We start from the raw sequence: 26,345 nt of genomic DNA on the forward strand, positions 1-26,345 counted from the left end.
CAAAGGTACAAAGGAGTGCTAACAAGAACGCGTATTGCTGTATTGCTGTATTTGAGTTCCTATAGACCGCGAATTGCTGTGATCCGTCTGTAACATCTGTACAGTCTATAGTGAAGAAATCAGCAACTGGTGTACTGGTAGGTTAAAAACAAAGTAGTTTTTCCTCAAGTTTACCAGATAAAAAAACATGAAAACGAAATGTGTTGCACTCGTTTTAAAGTGCTGTAATTTAAGAAGCTATTGTTATTGCAAAATGTATATTTCAAAAGACAGTTGGTTCTGCATCAGTATTTTTAATGACAAATTATATGTTAATGGTAACGAACAACCTAAAATTGAAACCTGCCAAAAAATACTAAAAGCAATTTTTGCCGAAAAGATTAAAACAGATGTCATTTGGGCTTTCTTTGCCCAACAACACTGAAATTGACGTTTGGACCCACTAATCACATTTAAAGTGGGCTCCCTCAAGAGTAAAATAACCCGTTATTATGAATCCAGGATTTTTTATTCACAACCAGCATGCGATATGGGCTCAGTGACCAGTCAAGGGGAACGGACACAGTTCTTGAACACAAGCGAAAACCTCTTTACAAATGTATAAAACATTGGCAACACACCCAAGGCTCATTCTTTTGAGGTTATTTAGCATTGCACATACCGCCGAGTAGCAGCGATGCCTCGTCGAGAACGTAGCAGGTAAATTTATACATACATTTTAGTTTAAATCGGCTTTGTAACTGTTAATCATGAGAGTGAAAGGGTTGTTTTGTTTTGTTTCAAATCAAGGTTCGTTAAAGTAACACAGAGATACTGGACTTTATTATGCTTGGTTTGCTATTAAAACCACGTTAAATCGCTTAGGATAAATATGTTGTTTAAAACCAGCAAGAACTGAATTTAACGGGTGGACCATTAACAACAACTGTAAATTTAGGTTGCAAGTCGATTCTGGCAGCTTGCATTTCCAGTTCTAAACACTTACTTACTATTAGTTTGGTTTGTTTTAAAAGGACACCTGATGACCAGGCTGGCAGTGTGGTTGAAAATCCCAGAAGTGGAATTTACCGTCTATGCACATTTGTCACACTGCCAAGTAACTTAAACGTTAACGCCATTGCATTAGCTGCTGCTGGTGGGTATCTGTACACGAGATCCGGATCATACGTTCGCTGTTTCAGGTGTGAATTACAAATATATCAACGTTCTGATAATAAGTTTCTTTGTTGTTAAAATTTTTGATAAACTCTTGTGAACTTGTGAAAGAATGACAGATCATGTGCAGTTAAAATCGGGAAAAAGTGCGGTACGTCGGCACGGTAGACAAAGAGCGCCCGTACCAAACGGTGCTACGCTCCATCACCAGAACGTATCACCGTAACAAAGCAAAATAAATATTAATTATATTGTAGCGACTCTGCCGACCCGCATTTATCAAAGCGTGTTAAATGTGCCTTTTTCTCGCGTTCTCTTTCTTCGCTTGTATGACGCGTTGTATTTAGTCATTCTATTTTGGACGTCGCGAAATAAACAGTGAACGCTCGCCACATTTGGTGACCCCGAAGCTTACAAACGGGATTTGTAAGAATACTATGTCTAATCCAGAAGAAGCCCAACAGCAACATGCAGTCACATTGAAATTGTCAACTTTTTGGACCTCCAATCCACGCGTATGGTTTCAACAGGCTGAAGCACAATTTGCCCTGAGAAACATCACATCGGAAAGCACCAGGTATTTCTACGTGGTTGCAGCGCTTGATAACGAAGCTGCAAAACACATTATTGATGTGTTGGAAAACGAAGAACACAACTACAAGGAGCTTAAAAAGCGTTTGCTGCACACCTACGCCATATCTGACCAAGAAAGGGCAGCAAAGCTAATTAACTTGCCCGATCTCGGTGATAGAAAGCCATCTGCTCTCATGGATGAAATGTTAAGCTTGCTTGGAAACCACAAGGCCTGTTTTCTTTTTGAATATATATTTCTTGAGAAGATGCCAGACGATATACGCGTCGTTCTCGCAAATGAAGATTTTAGCGATCCTCGACGCCTGGCGCAACGAGCAGATGCGCTGTGGCTTGCACGAATCCCATTGCCACAATTAGTCTCGGAAGTTAGAAAACCGTCTTACTGGCAAACCAGACGACGAAGTGACAAGGAAAATGAAAAAATGTGTTTCTACCACAGTCGTTTTGGCAACAAAGCTCGACAGTGTTGTCCCCCTTGCAGCTATCAGGGAAACGATCTGGCCGGTCGTCACAAGTAACTTCGGCGACCGGCAAGCAACCAAACCTCTTTTATGTTTTCGATAAGGCATCAGGTGGCAAATATTTGGTAGATACAGGGGCTGAAGTAAGTGTACTCCCAGCAACGGCAAAAGATCGCCGAAGGCAGCAAACTGGACCAAATTTGTCAGCAGCAAATGGAAGCACCATTCGTACGTATGGTACGCGCTTTGTTTCCCTTCACCTTGCTACAGGTAAATTCCACTGGAAATTCGTGCTGGCAAACGTCGCTCACCCGTTATTAGGTGCTGATTTTTTAAGGGCGCATTCCTTACTAGTTGACCTCCGGCACAAAGGGCTTGTTGATGCCAAGTCGTTTACAAGCATTGCTCTACACGCGGCACCAAATATGCCTACGGGTCTGCAAACAATCACAACCTCTGCAAACACCTATCAGCGAATCCTGAACGATTATCCGCAAATTCTTAAACCTAGCTTTTCTCAAGTTGTACCAAAGCTCGGCGTTGAGCACCACATAATTACTGATGGCCTGCCGGTTCACTCCAGGGCTCGAAGGCTGCCACCAGAAAAGTTACAATTGGCAAAAGAAGAGTTTAATAAAATGCTGGATATGGGTATTATCCAAAGATCGTCGAGTCCATGGTCATCTCCTCTGCATATGGTGCCAAAGTCGTCAGGTGGTTGGCGCCCCTGTGGAGATTACCGCCGGCTCAATACTGCTACAGAACCTGACCGATACTCAATACCTCACATACAGGATTTTTCTGCATACTTCTCGGTCTTTTTCGATCGTGTCTGTTTGCAAAAGATACTGAAATTGACCGAAACCTGCATTTAAAGCTGTTTACACATAATTTAAGTGCCAATTTTCTAAACCAGGAATAAAAAATGTTAATGACGTCACTGCAAATTTTGTTCTTACGTGGGTAATCGCTCTGTATTTGCAGGCTTACACGAGCTCTTTGGCTGTAGTTACACTGCCCTTAACGATATAACAAATCCGGCGTTAAACTTGGCTCAAAAATTATGATACTTAGGCCTACTCGTAAATCAGTGTGCGTGCCAAGGCCCAAGGCTTATTAACTGTAAAGGTCGCTTAGGGGTGGGAATCATTCTATTAATGTTATAGATAGTCGATATTCGTAGCATGTGATTTTAACCCATTAATTTTTTCCACAGTTAAAATTGCAATTTTATTTTCACCTAGAATTTGACAGTAAAAAAATATGCTGTAAAATTTACAGTTACAGTGTAAATAATAACACCAGTAAGGTCGCTGCGCAGGAGCCCAATGCAAAACAAATAACAACCTTATATTTCGAATGGGCGAGTTTTGGAGTGGAGCAACTTATTTACACAATACTTACTTAAGTGCAAGTCACCATCGTAAAATTGATTCAAATCTTACTCTGATTGGTTTATTTAAAGGTGTAGTACGGTAGGTTATAGGCTTTAACACTTGGTCGAATGCATTTCAGTTTTGATACTTATGGGACCCCTTAGATTTCTATAGCCTCTGGTGCGGCCTGCCCAATCAGCATATCGATGGCGCAAGACCTCGTGGTACAAAACACTTGTAGCCAGTGCCAGTGCCATTCGGGCTGTTGGAATAACTTGTATTTGTTTGGTTAAAATGGATGTGCTGTGTACTGCTTCAGAATCAACTGTCATTTGATATGTATGTTGTGCAATGACAATAGGTTCTTAAAACACAGCACTTTAAAAAGAATGCAACAAGTTTTGTATTCAATGCTGTTTTGTCATTTGGTAAAGATGTGAAAAACAACATCAGCCAAAATAACTAATGCAAAGATTGCCGCACAAACCGTCCTATGAAAAGGCACCACCAACGCTTTTGACTAACATAATCCTATCTTATTGTTACGTCAGTTTTGTAACAACCATTTCGAATGTGTATTTGTTTACAGACTGTCTATCGAGTTTACCACCTTCGGGAGACATAGACGTACGTGATTAGTTTCACAGCACCAGAAAAAGGGAAAAGGAAATGTTTCGAAGTGTTCGAAACGAGTAACATTTCAGCGAAATATGGTTGATTTTATGTAAGGTTTTGTAAACCAATCTTATGTGTTCCTGCCTATGGAAGAGATTTATTCTTATCTTTATTGCATTGTGTTGAAAGTACTGTGTTTTAGTAACCGTTATTCGTGCAATAAACTTACTATGATTTATTATGTATTGTGGTACAAGAATTGAGGATCACAACGTTCGTAGAGATTTTTTTCAATTGAAATTGGATATCGGTTGATAAATATAATACCTGGACGAAGCTTTTACCACAGCAGACAGGTTATGCCTGCGTTTCCGTTTGGGTTGATAACAGTTTTTGTTGAGTTCATTTTGTTAGCTCCGAATTTATGGGAGAAAACACAAATAATATCCCTTGTTATAATTTGGACACAGAATTTATGGAAGTGACTCTAAAACTTTTTCTGCTCTAGCACAACCAATAGATCCAGAAAATCTGTTTGCGTAGCAGTCACATTGGGAAAAATAGAACAGTTACTTTTTGATATTGGATAACAATAGTAAAAAGTAACTGCACAGGCGGATGCGACTACTTTGTCATTTAACAGAACAGTTGGAATCAACTCAGCCATACAGCACTATTACAGCAATGATTGTGCATTTTCGCAGTGGTGGAATTCAGCCGGTTCGCACCGGTTCTATAGAACCGTCTCATAAAATTTTATAAGATCAGCGAACCGGTTAGCATTACTAGTTACTGTCAATTGACTTTTTGTAACAGAACCGGCTGAAAATATGACTTTTGTGATAGAACCGGCTGAAAAAAAATAGAATCCCACCACTGCATTTTTGTTATATCCTCATTATACATAGAAAGCAGAAGTCATTTTAAATGACGCATTTTGGGCAGATTTTGTTGACAAAAAATAAAATGTTATCTGTTTAAACTGTTTTATTTTACACATCGTCACTTGATAAATTGAAACAGCAAATTTCGGTACACTTCAGCCAAAACAAACATCCATTAACAACTGTACAACGATGTAATAGTGTCAAATGTCTACACATCGCACACAGGCTGATAGCAACTATCATTGGTGTTGTTGATTCGTTTTCAACTTGAAGAATATTCTGCATAACAAATTTCTATAGTTTGATAATTAATAGCAATATGATTTATGCTTTTGAACCTGAATGCTTTTAAAACACATGCCACCAATTGAGAGGCCAATGCTTTCTCCGACTGAAAAGCGATGTTTGAAAGTGCACACCTCAACGCCGCCCCATACACACGAGTAGAACTCTTCAACATATATATATATATATATATATATATATATATATATATTGAACTAAAAATGATGAGACAAAACTTAGCGATGCACCGAAGTTTCGGATTTCCGAATATGCCCTTTCGCAAATGTTTTGGTTTGGACCCCACCTTTTTTCAAAAAGTCGACCGAAACCGAACTTTGCGAGCACAAAATTGGTGCCTAAACTGTAATGTCGCTAATTTAAATCGTAAGGAGTTGTAGCCTATCTAGAAAACACGAGCCATGGGCGTGCGCAGCGGGGGACAAGAGGGGGCACGCCCCCCCCCCCCCCTCCCTGGAAAAAAGAAAAACGCAAACGGTCGGAAAATCCGCATCTTAAAACAAAACACCATAAACATTCACACAGTGTGAAACAAAAACTTTTCCTGGAACGTAAACTGAAGACGTAGTGGGTCTCCACTCTGTTAAACGCACCCAATACAAGCTGTAACTGTAACAGAACAGGAGGTTTTACAACAGATTAAATTAATCTGACATTATCACTGAACAATAGCTCGGTAACAAGCATATTATTACGTCATTGGATGTGTCAAAAAGCCATTATGTGATACCTTCACGGTGTCATGTTGTTACATCTGATAAGGTTCGTGTATGTAAATCCTACTTCCGTCAAAAAAGGATTTGCCACCCTATACTGCATACTTCAGTGTTAGTTAATATTGTGTTTATTGTACTACTACATTGGGAGTGGCAAGAATGAGTATCACTGTCAAATGATTTTTTTTTCTGAAATGCCGTTTATCGAACGGCGATTTGACGATAGTTTTACCCTCCCCTGTATTTTTCCTGCGGACACCTATGACACAAGCCACGTTATCTACAGAGTAGTAAATGTTTTGATTATGTTAAGTATTTACTAGTTCATTGGAGTATCATTAATGATTTCAACTGCAAGAACAACACACGGTTAAATTAAAAATATCAACCACACAAAAGAGATTTTAGATTCAGCCCCCGAATATTCGGTTTGGCCCGAACTTTCGGTCGGCTTCGGCGAATCACTGGTCAAAATGTAATGCTCAGTTTAAATTTAATTAAGTCAGATCGTAGTGGTTACCTCATTTTGCTGGCCAAGTTCCCATGAAAATGGCACCAACATGTTTCTTTCTTTCTTTTGCCACTCTTCGTCCTTCATACTGTTACGCACTACCACTTTTTCGTCATACCTTGGATTAAAATGGAAAGCAATGTTGTTGTCGGTGTTGTTAGCTCTGAAGTTGATAGCGGTCCTAATAAAATAAACAAAACGTTTGTGGAAAATATAAAAAATGGTTCTTTTTTAAATTGTCATGGTAATTGTTTTACATGCAGATAAGTTTTAAGCTGCAGACAGTGCACACTGTAAGGTTTTTTATTGTTTCGACCTATAAGGTCTCATCAGTGCAGCTGGTGACGAGAGATCGGCCGCATTGGCTAGTGTAGCCATCAAACGGCACTCCAGTTTGTGGTGAGCAACAGGGTACAACCCCATACATCACCTAGTCTGTGCGATGCCACAACTGGGCATACAGCACAAATGAAACTGGCTCACAGTGGCCAAGCAACTGCTTGGGAACCACAGTGAAGTCGACTCAGTGTCACAGTATCAATGTAAAAGCATATGAGCCAATAAATGATAAGCTGCAGACAGTGCACACTGTTTCGACCTATAAGGTCTCATCAGTGCAGCTGGTGACGAGAGATCGGCCGCATTGGCTAGTGTAGCCATCAAACGGCACTCCAGTTTGTGGTGAGCAACAGGGTACAACCCCATACATCACCCAGTCTGTGCGATGCCACAACTGGGCATACAGCACAAATGAAACTGGCTCACAGTGGCCAAGCAACTGCTTGGGAACCACAGTGAAGTCGGCTCAGTGTCACAGTATCAATGTAAAAGCATATGAGCCAATAAATGATAAGCTGCAGACAGTGCACACTGTTTCGACCTATAAGGTCTCATCAGTGCAGCTGGTGACGAGAGATCGGCCGCATTGGCAAGTGTAGCCATCAAACGGCACTCCAGTTTGTGGTGAGCAACAGGGTACAACCCCATACATCACCCCATACATCACGAAGCGCATCTCTCGTCACCAGCTGTACTGATGTAAACTTATAGGTCAAATCAGTGTGCCCTTTTTGCAGATGAAACCGTAATTCCTGAATTTAAGGTTGTACTAAAGTGTACATCCAAATGCTGCATCCAAAAACATATAAAAGACACAACTCGGGCATCCGATTGCAAATTGTAAGTAAAACCAACCTGTTCTCCAAAGGAGTTGCCACAAGTCGTAGGTTCTTCCCAAGGAAAGGCTTGCTTTTCAATAGAAGTGGAGTCGGCTGCAACAACAAACGACAATTGTGTCAACTTCAGGTAAGACGGTGGAAATTGCGCCACCTACCGGAAATTCCCAAAGCTGACTACTGTGAGTTCTTACGTTAGTAGCTCTACCGTTTATTGTCTTATTCAATCAAAACACATTGCACATATTGCACTGAAACACCGTAAAACCTGCGCCACATTGAAACAGACTGTAGAGATCGGTCGGTCACTAAAAACGGCCTGTAATACAGTTTAGTTGATGTGCGTTTTATTATAAAACGGGTCCGAGAAAGCACGATTTAGTGGACTTGAAAAGCCTTTTTTGACTATTTCTTGTTTTTTTTTACGTATTATACCTTTACGTATACGTACGGTGGTGCTGTGTCCTTTGAGGTCCAAGTACCACCCTGGGAGGTCCTTATGTTTTATGTTATAAGGTCCAAGTACCTCCCTGGGAGGTCCTCGGTTTGCGACGGCGTTTACAAGTCCAAATGCCTCCCTTGGAGGTATAAGTTGCGCCAGCGCAGCTACCGCGGAGCAACGGCGCGGCGCGGAGCAACGAAGCAACTCAAGCGTTGCAAAAGGGAAAATGTGGCTGAATTGTATGCAACAAAAACCTGGGTATTGCTTTGAGCTGTACCATACGCTTCAAAGTTACAAACTGTGCCTTTTTATAAGCAATATTATTATTTACGTTTGTTGACTGAACAATAAACTTCATGTTTTTTGTTTGGCGTATGGTTTTTGTTTATTTTAGAATTGATTGGTTTGGTAAAAAATAAGGCTGTTTTAGCATTGGCTACATAGAAAAAGCCATATTTGAAATGTCCATCAAAAAAAATCATTGGAACTTAGGAATAAAACCTTTTAGATCGTGTTTTGTATGTATTGGGGTATTTGAAAAAGCAAAAAAAAAAGAATTTGGACCTCTGTGAGATTTTTTTAGAAAAAGCTTGGACCTCAAAGGGTGAGGCACTGCCTTTTCGGCAAATGTCTGTAAAAGCTTTGCAAATTAGCAGGACATCGGGAATTTAAGTTTCAACTTTTAATGACTACAACCGTTTTTGTTACTATGGTGTCATGCAGTTGATAGCATTTATTTTAATAATGTTCGTTTGAACGGAATTCAAATCTCCTAGCTAGCGCTTGAAAAACAATAAAACTAGATAAATGGGCTCATAGGGCAAACCGTCAACTATGAACACCAAACGGAATTCGAATTTGCGGTTCTTGATAACAACATAGTGAAAAGCTTTACTTATAATTGCATCTTTAACGATATTATAGCTCTATTCCTATTCCTACAGGAACAAAATTTTAACTTGGCTGCAACTTTTAAGTTTGCTACCTTGCGCTAAGCACCGACCATAAAAATAAAAATAAGTCCTGGAAATTCGGTGTTGTCTTGTATATCTAGTTGGGCGGAATTGAGTCCCGACAGTTGCAGACCAATGTAGGTTTGCGGATTAACTCTGTGTTGAAATGTACACTCTTTCAAATTGAGGCCATTCCTTGAACATTTGATCTCCGTTGTACCGACATCTATTTTGAACTGAAACAAAATATGTTTACAAAAGAAGATCTCTCTGTGGCAATAAAAAATTAAACTGCAATTATTCTTTAAATTTAAGATCAAGAATTGTATTGCTCCTGAATAGTGTAAAGTATCGAGGAAACTTGATAATACACTAGACCAGGGGTACACAACCTGCGGCTGTACATCCGCATGCGACGAGATTATGCTGCCGTTCGCTGCATTGGTGCACTGTTCTTGTATCTTTATCGCCTCACACTAAAACCCAAAGTTGGTGTAGTCTAGAGCAGTGTTTCCCAACCTATGGGTCGCGACCCAAAGTTGGGTCGCCTGTAAATTCTGTTGGGTCGCCAGTTTTTGTGACAATTAGAGCATCTACGTTTCGTAGCGTTATTTTGTTATTTGCCAAGGCTATGAATTGTTTCCCAATAACAATGTCATGGCTATTTGGCGTGATAGTGAATTATTCTGGTTGTGACGTCATAATGTTTGTGTGAGATCACTGTTATAACCGTTGTCTGGCTTATAATGCTTTGAACCAGCTCTAAAGTTGGCGGAAAAACGAATAATTTATGTTTGATGTTTTCTATTTTTAAACTAGCGTAGTAATTTTAGAAAAACTTTCCTGATTTACAAACAAAAATACAACCCAAATAGCAAGAAAGCATGTCCATGGGTCGCGAGAATCCGCAAAACAAAATTTTGGTAAGTATTTGGGTCGCGACAAAAAAAGGTTGGGAACCACTGGTCTAGAGCAGTGGTTCCCAACCTTTGGGTCGCGACCCAAAGTTGGGTCGCCTGAACATTCTGTTGGGTCGCTTGTTATAGTGACCATTACATCATCTACTTTTTGACGCCTCGTAGCGTTACTTTTATATTACCTAGGCCCTAGGGCTTTAAATTAAATTGTTGCCCAATAATAAACTTCATCACAACTTGTCGGGATAATGCTTAAAACTGTTTGTGACGTCATAAAGTGGTGTGTTAGCTCACAGTAGAGCGTTTTCTGGCTAATAATGCTTCGATTCAGCTCCGAGTTCGGGCTAAATGGAAATGTTTGGTCGAAAAAACAACAGCGTTTATTCGTTATAAGGTTATTAATTTGCTAGACGGTCGTAGTAATTTTTAAAAAGCTTTCCGAATTTACAGACACAAATACAACTAAAAAGCATGTCCATGGGTCGCGAGAAACCACAAAACGAAATTTTGGTAAGTATTTGGGTCGCGTTAAAAAAAGGTTGGGAACCACTGGTCTAGAGGACAGTTGTGAATTGCTGCCCCATGGTAGCTGATGATGGTACCAACGAAGGCATTAGCCTAGGTTTGCTTAGTATGAGCTTATGCCGTGACTAGTGCTAAAATTTTCGATGTTACACTAGTTACTAGGATTTTAAAACTGCTCTAAATGTTTTTTGTGGGACTGGAAAAAGTGTTTCGAACCTAAAAGCCATTTGCGTGAAACTTTTTGTTAAACTGATCGCAGACTGTTGAGCTCAATCTATGGATCAAATTGATTAGATGATATATACGATAAAGGATCTACGGTGCGGCCGTTATAGCGACAAGTTGTTTCATGCAAACGAACAACATTGTTTTGAAAATTACAGAACAGGGAAAATTTAGAAAACTCACGACAGCAAAAGAGCTTTGCGACCACATAAAAGAGCCCTTCATTGCCACTTGTTCTTCTTGCCAAACCCCATTTACACAATCGTTTAGTACAATCACTTTTTAATCAAACCGAGGGTTGAAATGAAAACCGATATTCTGTGTTTCATCATTTACCAACAAATTGATTGCAACCCTACAAGAAAGAATTCAAATTAGGGTCAGAGATTTTGGTTTAAAGTTTAAATATATACTATATTGCATAAATCACGAGAACTGAAATTGAACATAGTACAATAGCTCAGAAAATGTAATGGTCGTTTATGTTTATAAAAACGGTCAACCTCTTTTTTAGACTAAGTCGAATTTGTGTAGAAAGTTTAACATGCCAAATCTTATTTTAAGTCTAATTATGACTTTATGCTTTAACTTGTTGGTTTTAAGTGCGTTTTTGTGGTTTTTGGTTTCAGTTTTAGTCAGTGGTGGGATCCAAGTTTTTTGTCAGCCGGTTCTATCACAAAAGTCATATCTTAAGCCGGTTCTGTTACAAAAAGTCCATTTACAGTAACCAGTAATTTTAGTACCTTGAGTTAGCTGGAACACCTGTGACAGTGATTGAACGACCAAGAGTTGGAACGACATTAACAATACACCCTGTTTCAATCTGTTGAGAATAAGCACTTAAAAACAAACCCAGAACAAAACATAACAATAACCAAACGAAACTCACCGGTGCAGACATTTTGTTGACAATAATCGACTAAAATGTTAAAAAATCTATTGCGTAAATCTAAAACAGTTACAAGTTTAAAACTTCAACATTTGTAAAGATTTTTTTGAAGAAAAATTATGATTTTTTTACAGAAAAACGACGAACCAATACAATTATTAGCCACGTTGCAAGCTTTTAAGTTCTAATATTTTGGGTTACTGCCTTACCGAATGCAACCTATGGTTACCAGTATTCTTCGCGTTTTAACAACTCTGTTACCCTATTTGTCTTTAAATTTTTGACGGTAGAAATGTCAACAATACAACAATAATTAAGGATTTTGGGTTACATTGGCTGGCTATCCAACTACGAGCAACCTTTTTTGTGAGGCACTAACGGGCACAATATATTGGTACGTTTAAACTGCATTCGATTATTCGCTTTCTTAATAAACAACATTAAGAGATAACAATAGAGTTACGGCACAAACCCGAAACCCGACCTGAACCCGATTCGTTTTTGAGAAGCCCGTTTTGGCCCGAAAGTTTGATTGACAGGCCTATGCATTGAGAACCAGTAAAGACCAAGAAAACAAACAAAGTAGAAAATTGGCCTCGAACAAGGCGTTTTAGGGCTGTTTGACATTAGGCCAGGTCCAGCAATTAGTTACTTAGCTGGGTAACTTTATGCAAAAAATACACAGAGTGTAAAGTCAGGCCTGTTGTTTGGAAGAAACCCAGGCCCGAAACCGGCCCGAAAAGCCAGGTCCGACTTAAAACTCTGGACCGGCGGTTGCTGACCATTATAGTTTTCGTCTACTTGATTTAATTACTTTTCTGTACTACCAAGAAAAAGAAAAAAGCGATTGTAACTGCAGTGACTGGTACCTTTTTTGTGATTTTTGTTCGAGAGGAATTGGTGGTATTTCGGTTTGTAAAGAGTAATATGAAAACAATGTTCCACTGACACCCCTTCCTCTGGGATTTAGCTCTACTGATTCTAAACTGTAAAACTCTAGTAGCAACAATAATAATATATAAAAGCAGCATCATACCTCAATTCCAGTTTAACACGCACTGCATGCTTCTTTAACTCGAGGGCGACATCTCGCGGAATACCTGCCCCGTCAACTATGGAAATCGAAGCAGGACGTCATATTGACATATGTATTGCCCTCAGAAGTGGTACCATGGGCGTCTGGTCATTGAGATAAGGTTTAAGTAAAGAAATACATTGATCGATCGCCGTTGTAGATTTCTCGGCGTGATTTAACAGGAAATGCTTCTGCCCCCAAAAAAAGTTTTAAAAACCTGAAAACAGAAAAGGCATTAAAATTGCCAGGCACCGATTCTACACAGCGGCCCAAGCTATTCTATCGAAACTAATAACTGTTTTGAAAAACGTCGATCATTTTCAAATCCTGTACAAAAGTAAACAATTTATTACCAGTGAAGAAAACTCAGTTGGTGACAGAAACGAATTGCAGCTAGTACAATGCCTAGACCATGCTTCTATGTAACTTAGTCACTTGACAAAGCGCCACATCTAGCTAGAGTCTTAATTAGCTAATCTCTCTGATGGCACACGAATTCCAAACGTACCCAACCTATATGTTACCTGACCTAGCCGTTACAGAAAGAGTTTATCCTTGGTGAAGCCCGAGCACCAACTTGCACTACATTAGCACACTTTACGACTCGGGCGTACTAAACAAAGTTGTTAAGTTTACATACAAGCACAAAATGAAATTAAGAAACACTGACGATGAAATTTTGCGATGCACACTCTGGAGTTAGGAAATGCATCTACAGGCAAAACGAGGGAATCAGTTGCACAATCAGTGCCGTTCGAAAAAAATGATGGCGCTCGCGTGTGACGTCACAAAGCCCAAAACAAGTTGAAACGCAGACATGTACTAAACAGGTTTCTAGTTTTAAAGTTTTTTAATACTTTCGCTAATGCAATGTTATGACTGTTGAAAATGACAAGTATTCCAAGCTTGTACCAACATGGTTTATATAGTGTGAATATACAGCCCAAGACCAAGTTATACATTTACAATTACATTTAATTGCGAATATAGCTGCCTAAATAAACTTAAATCACTGATGATGGCATGAGCATTGGCCGAAACGTTTTAATAATATAGCATGTCACTTTTTATGTCGATTTGGGTCGCTGTATTCGTCATTAAACTTATGAACATAACCATGTACAGTGTCACATTTACAATGTTATGAAACGTTTTGATAAGTTATGATTGATGTAAAACAAATAACAATACCTGCATTAAATACTTATTGGCCTTATAACCACAGTTGAACTAGAAATACTGAAAACAGAAACAAAAGTTTAAAAGTTTGTCATTTCTACCTGAAACCGTCTCCCCAAGCTAAATGACTTTGCGTGAAGCGACTTTGATTGCCTTGAAATTTCAAACGGCGCTGATTGGTTGCGCCGATGTAAAACTTGTTCAAGCGTATCAAATAGTTTAGTGGCGCGGAAAGAATTTATTCGGAAAAGTATTTTATTTTGGTAATAAGAATGTATATTACAAATCTTTTTTATATCTTTTATATGAGGCTTTTTTTCTTAAATAGGTAAATATTAAAATAGCAAACTTTAACATCAACTGTTTGCAATCCAGCTTGTTTTTGCCAATGGGCTTACGGTTTATAGTCTGTGTTCACAATAAATATTTCCGAAAAATTTAAATGATCTCCAATCTAACCGTTTCAAAACTGAAAATTGCGTACATACTTCATAGTCTTGTCCGTTTTTTGTTCAAATTAGAAACGTATTAGCTGAAGGATAGTTTTCGTCATAGGGATGTAAAATAGTTTCAAAAAATTCTGTACTACAGCTGCTTGAAGAACACTTAAATTGACATTTTAAAATATTTTGTTTTTTAATAACTGAATATGCGCTGAAGCAACAAATCTGAGTACACGATTGCCGGAATTGTTTGTAATTCATGAAACCGAAATAGAATGGTAATGTAACGTTTTTAACCAATCATAAAGCAACCAAATCAAACCAAATTGTTACAACAGATTCTGTTGGATATAGGCACACAAAACCGGTATTTTTTCCTATTTTTGATGTTGTTGTTTTGGTGAACCAACAAATTTAGAGGCTGCTTATGCTTTTAACGCACATTCCCACGATGGCAAGGCCAACGTCTTGTGCTACAGCTGAGCGATGAACGAATCTGCAAACCTCTACGCCGTTCCATACACATGAGAAGTAAGCTTCTGCCACGTAGATGTCGTACTGAAAAAAGTTAGACACAAAAAGACGTTAGAAATATTTACTTTAGAAGATAAGATACCTGAAGGAATAAAGGCCTATTGCTTATAACTTTTGATAAATGAGAAAGTTTTCTGGTTTTATCTGATTTTAAAACTCATGCGGACCTGTTTATTCTGTATTCTAGTTTTTTAATTATAAATAATAAGTTATAGGTGGACCTCCTGTAGGTACTTTATAAGAAAAAGCTATTATGTGTCGAAATAGTAGCTTACCGTATATTCCTGGTTAAGTGACCAGGAGAAGGGCACAGTCATGGTCCTTTCTTCTGTCTGCCACTTTCCGTTCACCATATTGTTGCGCACTATCACCTTTTGGTCGTACCTTGGGTTGAAATGGAAAGCAATGTTGGTGTCGCTGTCGTTAGCCTTGAAGTTGATAGCGGTCCTGGTAAAAACACAAAAAGGTTGAGGTCTTTTTTTACATGCAAATTGGTTTTGTTGCCAAGTTTGGATAAAAAACTGCTTTGTAAAGAAAACATCACAACGCAGAGGTTTCAACAATACGGTGTAGCTGCAGCGCGTTTAGTTATGATCCACCAATTGTGCCATCCACATTTTTCCGCTCCTAATCGTTTAAACGTCACAGCTACTTCCGGCTTGGTGATTTTTCAGTGCATTTATGTCTTAACAATTGTAAGCATCAATTAAGTTTTGGGGGACAAGTCAAGGCAAACCGAAAGGGTTTTAAACTATTCCTAATGAAAAAAATTGCCACACTCCAGTTTTAATATACCAACCTGTTGGCCATTGGGGTTGCCACCACTCTTAGCGTTTTGCCTGAGAATTTGTCACCCTTGATCTCAACAGGTGTAATCTGCAACAAGCAACATATTTAATGTGGCGAATATTTTGAATTCAATAAATCTGAGTGAGATAGTGTCGGAAAAAACAGATGACCAAATGGCCAAAATAAAATGACGTCAAAAAACAAATTAATAACCAATGCGGCCGGGTAGGCCCAAACCAGCTCAGTTTTATTACAACTTAAAACCCAGCCATCATTACAATTCTGGATGAAAAAAGATAATAGGATCAACTTACGACTGGAGCTGGAGTGGTGTTGTTGTCCACTATGTCAACACTAGACACATCCATTCCACCCACAGTGAAGCCGGCGAGGGTGCTAGCAGAAACTCGGTGCTTGAAAGTGCAACCGTCGAGCTTGAGTCCATTCCAGTAGCAGGTGATATCAGCGGTTCCAACAACAAGTTTGTACTGCGACGTATAGTCGTTTAGTGAAGTGAAAATGAGGTTTGCAAAATGAGAAAAAAAATATTTATAGATTTTTACTTTTTTAAACCGCATTTTTTAGATTTTTATTTTAGATTGCAACAAATGTGGTAACAAGTAAAGAGAATAGTTTGTAAAAAAGCGTATATTTATTAACAAAATAAAAAACAACGCAAAAAAATAACTTACGAAATGACAGATACGGACTAATAGAAGCATATAGTATTATTGCCAATTTTCTTTACATTGCACTGACAAAATCATCTACAAAAACTGTTTTGTTTGAACAGTGTAATGTGTATTAAAAATAACAAGTTTTAATCAATTATTTCATACTGTAAGACGCAATATATATTCCTAAGGTTTCTACATACTTTTTTCTTACTATTTTAAAATGATGAAGCTTAAAACAAGCAATTTACCTCGGCATGTGAACTTTGAGCCCACATAAAGTTACCCTTCCTTGCTCGTTGTTCAGTCTTCCATGTTCCATTTACTTTATTGTTCAACACAATTTCCTTTTGGTCGAAACGGGGATTGAAATGACATCCAATGTTGTTGGAGTCATCGTTCACTAACAAGTTGATTGCGACCCTGCCACATAAACTAATAACATTAGGCAGGATAGCAAAACACACATGTTCTCGTTAATGTTTCTGAAAACAAACAGATAAACATATTCGTGGATTGCTGTGAATGATGTGGCCCTTTTTAAAATCAAAATACGACGATTATAAAAATAAATACACAGAGATACCCAATAGTTAGGGTGCTGAAAACAAAATTCAAAGTTCGTAAATAGAATGCAATTTTTTTTAGCTTCAACGGTAAATAAAGGGCTCATGAAAAATTGGCTACATTAAGACCATACATTTTTATCCAGTCGGCGGATTTTGTAACTTAAATAAAAGCGACCATATTTACAGTAGTTACTGCGTTTGCACCTGGTACTGGTTGGTTTTCCACATACTGTAATTGTGTGACCAAGAGTCTTTACGGCCTTGACGGTGTATCCAGTGGTGGTCTGATAAACGTAAAAACAAGTTTAAACCGGCGTGAACCAAAAGTTCACATTGAAAAATTAAACTGTATCTTACCATTTTGTTGGATGATATGAGCAGGTTTAGGAATCTAAAATGCTTAAATCTAAAACAAACAAAAATAAGATAGCAAAAAAACGTATTTAAAAACAAAGTCCTTGAGCACGCAAAGTATTTCTTTTGTAGGTTAATAAACAAAAAACACGCCGTTCAATCTTTTACCATTACCATAAAAAACACAAATTCTAAACACTAACGAAACGACCAGATTCAGCCTAGCCGATCAAAAGCAAAACATTTAAAATCTACGAACAAAATTTACAACACACCCACGGTTCTATTGCGTTTATCAACTAAACACAAGTTTTTGCAATCTTTTGATCTTTTTCTTTCTGGTTTTGGACCAATCAACATGGTCTGCTCAAATGGACTAGACACACAGTAATTTATACAGCATTTGCCGGAATAGCGGGATGTTTTACATTTCTAGCGTCCCGGGAGTGCAAAAACTTTGACGGGAAGTAGGATGTAGAAAATGCAATTCGTCGTGTTAACAGTAAACAATAAACAAACAAAGTTTTGATGTTGGTGTCTGATGAAATGGTGCTTAAAACTTATGCAACAATGTAAGTTAATTTACATTTGATTTAATCAGTTTGTCTCTTGCGATAAGACAAATAATATGATGTCAGTCGCTTTTTAATTTACACTGTAACTGATATATTTATTTCCCAAGAAAATTAAAGAAAAAAACAAAACATTTAATTTAAGTCAAAAACTGGAGATTCTGCCAACGGTGTTTGACAATCCCTTAAAACCTGTTAACCACCCCGCTAAAAACCTGTTTAACCTGTTTCTTGTTTCGAATTTTCAGTTATTTTTTTACAACGGGTTTGGGACACCATGCGTTAGCATTAGACCGCAAAAATACATAAAAACAATCAATTTTTCGTATGTGTGGCTCTTTTTTTGCTGTTTATCTTATTTTTTTATCCAATTCTGGTATTATTAAAAATGTATAACATTAAGTTAAATTTCCATGCGTTCTTTTTACACAACAAACTCTGTCAGGAAGTAGAATGCCAAGTTAAATTCAAAAAGAAGCTTGTAAAGCATTTATTGTTGGGTTGGTGTTAGCTCATTATAACGTTGAGAGGGGTTCATTTTAGGAAGGATACTTTCGTTATTATTCCTAATATTATTTTGGATATAAAATTTATTAGCAGTTTTAAAAATCTGCAACTATGAAGAGAAATAAGTTTTGTAACCTAATCATTGATGAAAATTACCACAATAGTATACCACAATGGCAGCCAATATTGAACACAAATAGCAAATAAAACGCAGTTAGGTTCTGTATGTAAAAAATATATAACCGGTAGGGTTAGATAACTTGTCCTGTTCTGCGTCCTGTCCGCGATAACTTGTTCTGCGTATGTCCACATTAACTTATGTTGCAATAATCTAATCAACGTCCAAATCACTTAATTGTGTGTCCTTGTGTATACACAACTAACTTTGGCAGTAAAATGTGTTTAGGGAATGCAGTATACCGGCGCCGTATCAAACAAATCCCAGTAAATGAAGGGAAGTGCGCAAAGTTATACAGTTGACGCCGGTACATGCTTGTTTGAACATGTGTTTTGAGTTGCGAAATAATTTAGGCAATAGTGAAAGGGTATGTAAGAACTACGAAGCCACATGATACGTCATTTACAACAAATAGGTGAACAAGAATATTTTCCATCGTATTGAATGTTAGACTAAGCACATGAATTAAATTTTATTTTACCAATTGGACAATGCCATATTTGCCAGTCTGAAAAACAAAATCATTTTCGAATAGATTGTTAATTTATATGAGCTGCGCTTGTTTACTTGAGTTAAGAAAACAAAGCGAAAAGTTTCTCTACAAACTGACCACATAGTCAAAAAGGAATGATATTTTATTGGTTAAGGATGATTTAATTGATTTGCCAAACATGGTAGATCCTTTTTAACCAAATTTAAGTATCGTCGGTATTTGGTGGCCCTATAGCGAGGTGTTTATCACTGGTACAACAAAGTAGAATGACACAATGTAAGAAAACACCACATAAAAGTGAGTAAAAGAAAGAAGGCAATTTGTCCGGATCGCTGTAGCGCTAAACATAGTGAAAGAGGCCCCTACAATACCTTCCATAAAGCAACATACACAACAGAATAAAACACTAACTCGTAAATACATAGTTTTAGGTGTACAATATACAATATACAGAGAGGTAATACATGGTGTTTTTGCTGGCAAACTGAACGCCTTTGCATCAAGCAAATGTGCAAACATTTTTTTTTATTCGATATCGAAGTCGATCAAATTGCTTTTTGTGTGTCTTTGTGTTTGCCTTATTAAAGTGTGTTGTTAATTTTATATCGTTCACTTATACTATGTCTTCATGTCGTTATAACTTACTTTTCTCTTCAAAATACGTCACATGGCAAAAACACGTGGTCCAAACTTGCGACATGGAAACATAGTAATAATGTGTCATGAGGGTGGTTACCAACATTTTACGAAAAATTCCTCACTTAACAATTAAAAACATTTTCACTTCTCCCTAATATACTGCATTGTAGATGCTTAACCATACAAAGATCATTTGAAATTAGATCTTTTATCAACTTCACAGGTTTTATTGCCTGAGTTTAAGTGACCGTTTAAAAACCACATGTAAAAATTAAAATAAATTCCTCCCCAGTTGGGAACCACTGTGTTAAGATTTTAAAAGTGCAAACGTTGCAAAAACTTTTAAAGCTTATTGGCTAAAAACGTGGGACACATTGCCACAAATTGTGTACAATTCAGCATCAATTTGCAAAACAACTTGTCCCCCTTTTTTGCATGCTGCAAGTTCTCAGGGAAGTCAAACCGTGTTACAACTTTAGGTTCCCACTGTCAATGCTATACATAAACCAAATTCGTGTACAACCAAAAACATTTTTTCATGAATGTTTTCGATATAGATAACACAGCGCAGCGCCGAATTCATTTGACCATTTGGTTGTGTGCTAATTTATGTTCTGTTGCGATAAAATTTCGAGAATCAATCGTACGAAGGTATTTTTATGCCAAGTTTGCCGAAGTTTACATAAGAAAGCGATCTGGCATTTCAAGAAAGAAAGCGATCTGCCATTTGGCAAAATCAAGAAAGTAATAAACAAATGACACTAAATGGAAGGTACCTGTGTAAAAATGATACTAGGACTTGACCCTTATATGAAAAAAAACTTGCAATTAAAACAGGCGTCTTAACTTACTTGGATCAAAAATGCATTCAGCTCCTGCATGCACACCGAGGAAAAAAAATTAAACAAACGAGCTTGTTTGTTAATAAACTTAAGGACAGGAGTAATGGTTAACACGTGTTGACCATAACATAATTAAGACCCATAAGCGAAGTTAAATTTTAAATTATGTAGGAAGTAAATCATAGTGCGCCAGGCGGTCACCAAGCATTCCCATATGACAAGGCGTAGGCTAGAAAATGTTTGAGTTTGCCTTGATCTCTGGTCTACATAGACCCTTCAAGGCCGATCCCAGTTACTTAGGTTCAGATTAACTGATTTATATGAGGCATTGATCCTTAGCAGGTAAAACGCACAAAAGTCTTATTTTAAAAAACGGCCTGAAGGTTTTAGATCTTTATTTAGAACCTATGAAGGGCATATTTACACCAAATGATATGTATTGTTTGTAGAATCATTGTTAGTGAGATCCTGCCCACAATTCTTGAGTTTGTTTCCAACTCGCAAAGTCAATTAAATAAAACGTCGTTTAATTTTGATTTTTAATTTTAGTATATTAGGTCGCTGATCTTAACTTTGAATTTGTGAAATCGCTACAACGAAATGGCCAAAGCGGTGAGATTTTGCATTAGCTTTTTCGTGCCTCTTGCGTTCTCTCAATTATTTTCTTTTTGTTTTGTATTTAGCAAGAAAAGTTCTATCTTCATTCCCTTCGGACTCTTGGTCATACTATAACCGTGGTTGGAAAGCCGGTAGGAAAAAGGTGAAATTTCGAGTTTTCAGTTGAAAATTTTTGCTTTTTTACCCTTTTTGTAACTGGCTGGACGTATTTTTATGTTTTTAGTTATTCAACTTTAAATCAAATTGTTTTGTTTATTTTTATTTCAATGTTGTCAGTTGGCCTCAATTTGGAACCCGAATCTGACCTAAACCCGATTTATTTAAAAAAAATCTGAAGAGTGATGAAAATGTGTGCCAAGTATACATTCAGGTCCGAATCAAGCCCGTTAATATAGTTTAAGCATTAACCTAGGCCGAACTCAACGCGAAGAACCAGACCCAAATGACAACTCTATTTTGTTTGTTTTGCACTAGAGTAGACAAAGCCTATTTAAAAAAATATATTCCTCTCTAATATACTACATGGAAGGTGCTTAACCACACACACATGTTAATTAAAATTTGTTTTTATCAACTTTACAAGTCATATTCTCAGAGCTTAAATCAGAGTTGTCGGTCCAGTATATAGGCCTGTCAATGAAACTTTCGGGCCCAAACAGGCTTCTCAAAAACGGTTCGGGTTTGGGACTCGGGCTCCAATATCAGGCCGTTTACAACTCTGGCTTAAGTGTATATTTACATACCACGCAGATATATTAAATTAAATTTCTTTCCTCAAGTATTAAAATGTTTCCCTTTGGAAAATTTCCACTCCGGTTGTAAACCAAGCAATTGCCTCAGGAGATATCGCTTTCTATCCATTTTGATTATTCGTATTTCTGTATTTCTACACAAAACTGTTGCAAATCATCAAATGCCTTTGTTGCAGGGCCATAATCAAGTTGTTTGTCGGAGATAAACGTAAAACGATCGCTTTTCGTTTTCAAGCCCGTTTTGATGAAAAGGTAATTTTAATAAATAGTCACTTGGATGGAAAATGGCAGACCGAACAAAGAGCTAGAGAGAACGACTTCGAATGGTTGCAAACATCATATGCTGAGGTAAATTTGTACGAGCTTGATTTAGTTATTCACACTATGTGCTTATCACCATACCATAATTATTTCTTATGTCCGTTGTCTGTTTTGTCTGATTTAAACCTTAGCTTACTTTATCACCTTATGCGTCGTCCAAAGTTTTTGCAAAACACCGACGATTTTGTACTAAGCGCGAGGTTTGAGGATATGTTAATGCTTATGAATCTCAAGGTTAACAGCGTCACCACACATTAAGCAGATACCTCTGTCCTTAACCTCCAAGCTCCCTAGCGTCAGTAAAAAGTCAGTACAGAGTTCTGGTATCTTCACGCAGGTGTATTGCACTTTAGTTCGTTTGTTTATAACTTCTGGACAAAAGATTGCGACAAGCTAACATAAGCGGGCACAAGTCAAATAGAACGACTAGCTAGAATAGAATAACTTCAATGACTAGCAACGTAGCGAGTGCGGTTTATATATAATCTGGATAAAGGCGTTAAACTGTTCACGTGTGCTCTTGCGATTGGGCTTTTGCACAATTTCTGCATAAATACAGCGTCCAATCACAGCAAAAGACAAACCACACAGCTAGAGCAGGCAAACACCAGATCACAAAGTCACATCTTCCGATAATTAACTGCGACAGGAAATATTTCAACGTTCAATCGTGATTTGGTAATCCTGTTGAATCAAACCATTGTTTTATTCAACTTCCTTGCGAATTTTTAGTTAGCAAGTTGAAACGAGTCCATTTCGTAAACAAGTGTTACACAATTTGCACAAATTAATGTCGTAATCGCTCCTATTTTCTGCCATTTTATTTTCTGTCATTCTTATTTTCTGCTGGGGAAACATACAAAACAATGCTCGAAACACCTCACTACAGTTCGCTTTAATATCAATTATCTTTTGTAATTACGGAAACATTACTTAACCTAAACGACCGTGCTTCGTGCTTAACAACCAAATATTTTTATTTTATTTCTAAACTGCATACAGTGCACATTGTTTCTACCCGTAAGGTCTCATCAGCTTGGTCAATGCATATAAAATAGTTCTTATGTGGATTATGTCCACTTGTGGCATCGAACAGAATAGAAGAGGCATAGCTTTTACCCGGAGTGCCGTCAGTTGGCTATATTAGCTCATACGGCTAATTTCCTGTCACCAGCTGCACTAATGAGACCCTCCAGGTCCAAACAGTGTGCACCGCCTGCAGCTTATCGTGTATTGACTCGGTGCTTTTACCTTTAGTTAGTTTTGGACATTTTTGCATTTTTTGGCATTGAATACTTTTTTATTTTGTTTCTGTTTTAAAATAAATTTATGAAGGTGTTTTGTTGCAGTACAAAATTGAAGTTGGTGCCGACGAGATCACCTGTTCGTGGAATGGACAAAAGCTTCCTGGTTGCACATTTAAACACAGGGCTGATCCGCAGACTTACGCAGGTCTAAAAGTGGGCGGACTCGACGTTGATCGAGTTGACATTCAAAACAATGGAACCGACTCTGCACTAGAGGTGAAATTTTTGTCATACATAGTTGGAACTCGGTGATTTTTTTCTTCTTCTTTTCCTTTTTTATGTAGAGGCCCCACCTCGCCTCAACAAGTGACGACCAACGGATCGTATTGGGTTTATGTCGTCTCCTTCCTATGAGAGATTATAGCGAGAAAAAACAGTATTATAATACTAATAATCAAGTAAAAAAATAGCATAAAAAGACAAAAGTAATTATTAAAGCTAAAGCTAATAAAGAGGAGAGGGTTGAAAATGTTCGACCAATTTGCGGTAATTCTCATAATTTTTTTGTTTGTGGTGAACGTTTGAAGAACGTTATTTGTACATTTACGTATACGTTTTTATATAAAGAAAAAAAGAAAAAAATAACAGTTACATTGCTGTGACCGAAGGCAAAAATCTCTGGTTTGTTTTGGCCTAAAGTCACATTCATTTCATGTGCATCATATAGTACGCCAGGCCTACTGAATGCGTACTAATTAAAATGAAGTTTTAGACAACTGGAAGCAGGTCAGGTACAAAAACAGTTTAATCCGCCGAAACTGGTCGAATCGGTTTTAACTTTATATTTCTGTATACATGTCTTGTCGTAAAAGATGACAAGCAACAAAGGCTTACTTTAAAAAACAAATTATCGCATAAGCAAAACTTATTTTAATCGCTATTTATCGTTGCAGGAAACTCCATTGAACTTAAAGTGCAAACCGGTTGCAGGAAGAAACATTCGGCTTATTGCAACACCAGTAAAGGCGAGGTCGGTACAAAGGCAAATCACAAAAGCTCAAAAATCATTGTTTGACATACACAAAGCAAAGACTTTAAAAGAAACTTAGCTAAAAACTGAATAACCAGTGATATAACATAAAACGCAGACAGAGAGTTGGAAAAAAACAATTGCCACCATTAGTGAGATAATGCACAAGTAAAATCAGAAAGAAAGAGAAGCCACTACGTTCCACACAACAATAAAAAGATCTGTGTATAATGCTGCCAATTCCGGTTTCGTAAATGCTCATTGTTTTATGTCGCTTTGTTTTCTTTTACCAAGTGAAATGTAATAACATTAAGTGTGTGCTGTTTTTGCAACAGGTCCATTTTCAACTTTAACATAGACGACGCTGATGAAAAAATTGCCTTCCATTTTAATCCAAGATTTGACCAAAAGGTGATTGTGCGCAACAGCAAGATTAACGCGGGTTGGCAGAATGAAGAAAGAAGCATGGTAGTCCCATTTACATGGCAACTTAATCAAGAGTATGAGGTAAGTCGCTGTTTCGAGCACGACTTGCGTAAATTTTTGACTTTTTTTCGTGTTTTTATTATTTGATATAGCATTTTTCAACCGGTTTTCAGAGGGCCATAAATGTAAAACCTCACTAGTGACTCTCATCAATAAACAATTGCAAAACACAGGTGCTAACTTTAAAACCTTCAAATAGTAAAAATTACTACTTTTGACATCCTGTGGTACTGAGTCATTGTCCTTTGTGATACTCTTTTCTCTTACACATAACTCCACATTTTATTGGTAAAAGGCGACCAGTGGATTTGAGGGCTTCTTTAATATGATTCACGAATAAATAAAGGTTAAGAACTGGTGATTTAGTGCACCTTTGGTTTATTTTTGTCTAATAGATATTGATTTTCTTTACCATTTCAATATCTTTTTAGTATAACATCTATGTGGGTCAAGATTATTTCTCGTGTGTGTGGGAGGGCGTTGAAGTTTGCAGATTCAATCACCGTTCCCCAGTTGAACAAGACATCGGCATTGCAATCAATGGCATGTGCATCAAGAGCATAAGAGGCATATAAAATTTGCTTAAAATTAGGAAAACATTAAACAACAAATTAGCCACTTTTGTGTATTTACTTCCATTTAAAGAACGTATTACAATATTTTGTTTCGTTAAACCAAAAGATTTCGACATGGATCAGAGTTAACATGCTTTAGGGTTAATCTTTATTAAGCAATTCATTTGAAACATTTTTATCTAGATTTCTCACATGTGTTAGTTATATCATAGGAGCACCTGTCTGGTTTGGATTTATAGGTTGAAATTGATTTTGCAAAAAATGTACTCAGACTTTCAAACATATCCATTTGTTCAAAATAAAATGTTAACAAAAATTGTGTTTGATCTGACCGACAATAATATTTTGAGATCTTTCAATTAGTACAAGTACGAGCAAAACACATTATGGATTTGATGGATTTTTTACCAACCATAACTTTTGCAAAACTGAAACCAACTAGTCATATGTTAAAGTGTGACCGTAGTTGAGTTATTGGCACTTGCAGTTTTTAATGTAAAAATATGCAAAAAAATACTTTGTGCTTTTAGCTAATGCAACGTAAGGTAGGGTTTTAATTGGGCAGTATTCTACAAACTTACTTATAATTTGTCTGCTGATCCTTTTTTACAATAAAAAGATTAATAACTTATAACTAGCGACTTTTGCTACAAATCGTAAATCGGCTCTAAAACAAAAGAGAAAGGTAAATAAAACTAAAACGCGACAAAAACGCGGTTGATTT

General features: G+C 37.4%; 3 protein-coding genes and 1 long non-coding RNA gene across 5 annotated transcripts; 2 read left to right on the forward strand and 2 right to left on the reverse strand.

Moving 5' to 3' along the window:
- Nucleotides 1-1,317: 1,317 nt before the first annotated feature.
- Nucleotides 1,318-3,020, forward strand: LOC145233078 (uncharacterized). The gene has a single exon (XM_080097736.1). The coding sequence runs from the start codon at nt 1,593-1,595 to the stop codon at nt 2,265-2,267; it is 675 nt and encodes a 224-aa protein (XP_079953862.1). The 5' UTR covers nt 1,318-1,592; the 3' UTR covers nt 2,268-3,020.
- A 2,198-nt stretch (nt 3,021-5,218) lies between these two features.
- Nucleotides 5,219-14,127, reverse strand: LOC145233802 (uncharacterized). 2 transcript variants are annotated; one of them, XR_013861180.1, is made up of 6 exons: nt 14,011-14,127; nt 12,781-13,036; nt 7,952-9,424; nt 7,813-7,889; nt 6,628-6,799; nt 5,219-5,367 (listed from the first exon to the last, which is right to left on the reverse strand). It is a non-coding gene; the product is annotated as an uncharacterized LOC145233802 (long non-coding RNA). The 2 variants fall into 2 exon arrangements; XR_013861179.1 differs by having other exon boundaries at nt 12,781-14,127.
- Nucleotides 14,128-14,609: 482 nt separating this feature from the next.
- Nucleotides 14,610-17,713, reverse strand: LOC145233326 (32 kDa beta-galactoside-binding lectin lec-3-like). Its single transcript, XM_080098037.1, has 8 exons — nt 17,637-17,713; nt 17,365-17,413; nt 17,212-17,291; nt 16,690-16,861; nt 16,079-16,252; nt 15,775-15,851; nt 15,251-15,422; nt 14,610-14,999 (listed from the first exon to the last, which is right to left on the reverse strand). Exons 2-8 carry the CDS (start codon nt 17,365-17,367, stop codon nt 14,856-14,858), a joined length of 822 nt encoding a protein of 273 aa, XP_079954163.1. The 5' UTR covers nt 17,368-17,413; nt 17,637-17,713; the 3' UTR covers nt 14,610-14,855.
- A 3,479-nt stretch (nt 17,714-21,192) lies between these two features.
- Nucleotides 21,193-25,621, forward strand: LOC145234471 (32 kDa beta-galactoside-binding lectin-like). The gene is made up of 8 exons (XM_080099199.1): nt 21,193-21,204; nt 21,276-21,352; nt 22,139-22,310; nt 23,633-23,806; nt 23,875-23,988; nt 24,484-24,560; nt 24,896-25,067; nt 25,478-25,621. Exons 1-8 carry the CDS (start codon nt 21,193-21,195, stop codon nt 25,619-25,621), a joined length of 942 nt encoding a protein of 313 aa, XP_079955325.1.
- Nucleotides 25,622-26,345: the final 724 nt, after the last annotated feature.

Source organism: Phallusia mammillata, chromosome 6 (genome assembly GCF_965637545.1).
Source record: "Phallusia mammillata chromosome 6, kaPhaMamm4.hap1.1, whole genome shotgun sequence".
Classification (NCBI taxonomy): domain Eukaryota; kingdom Metazoa; phylum Chordata; class Ascidiacea; order Phlebobranchia; family Ascidiidae; genus Phallusia; species Phallusia mammillata.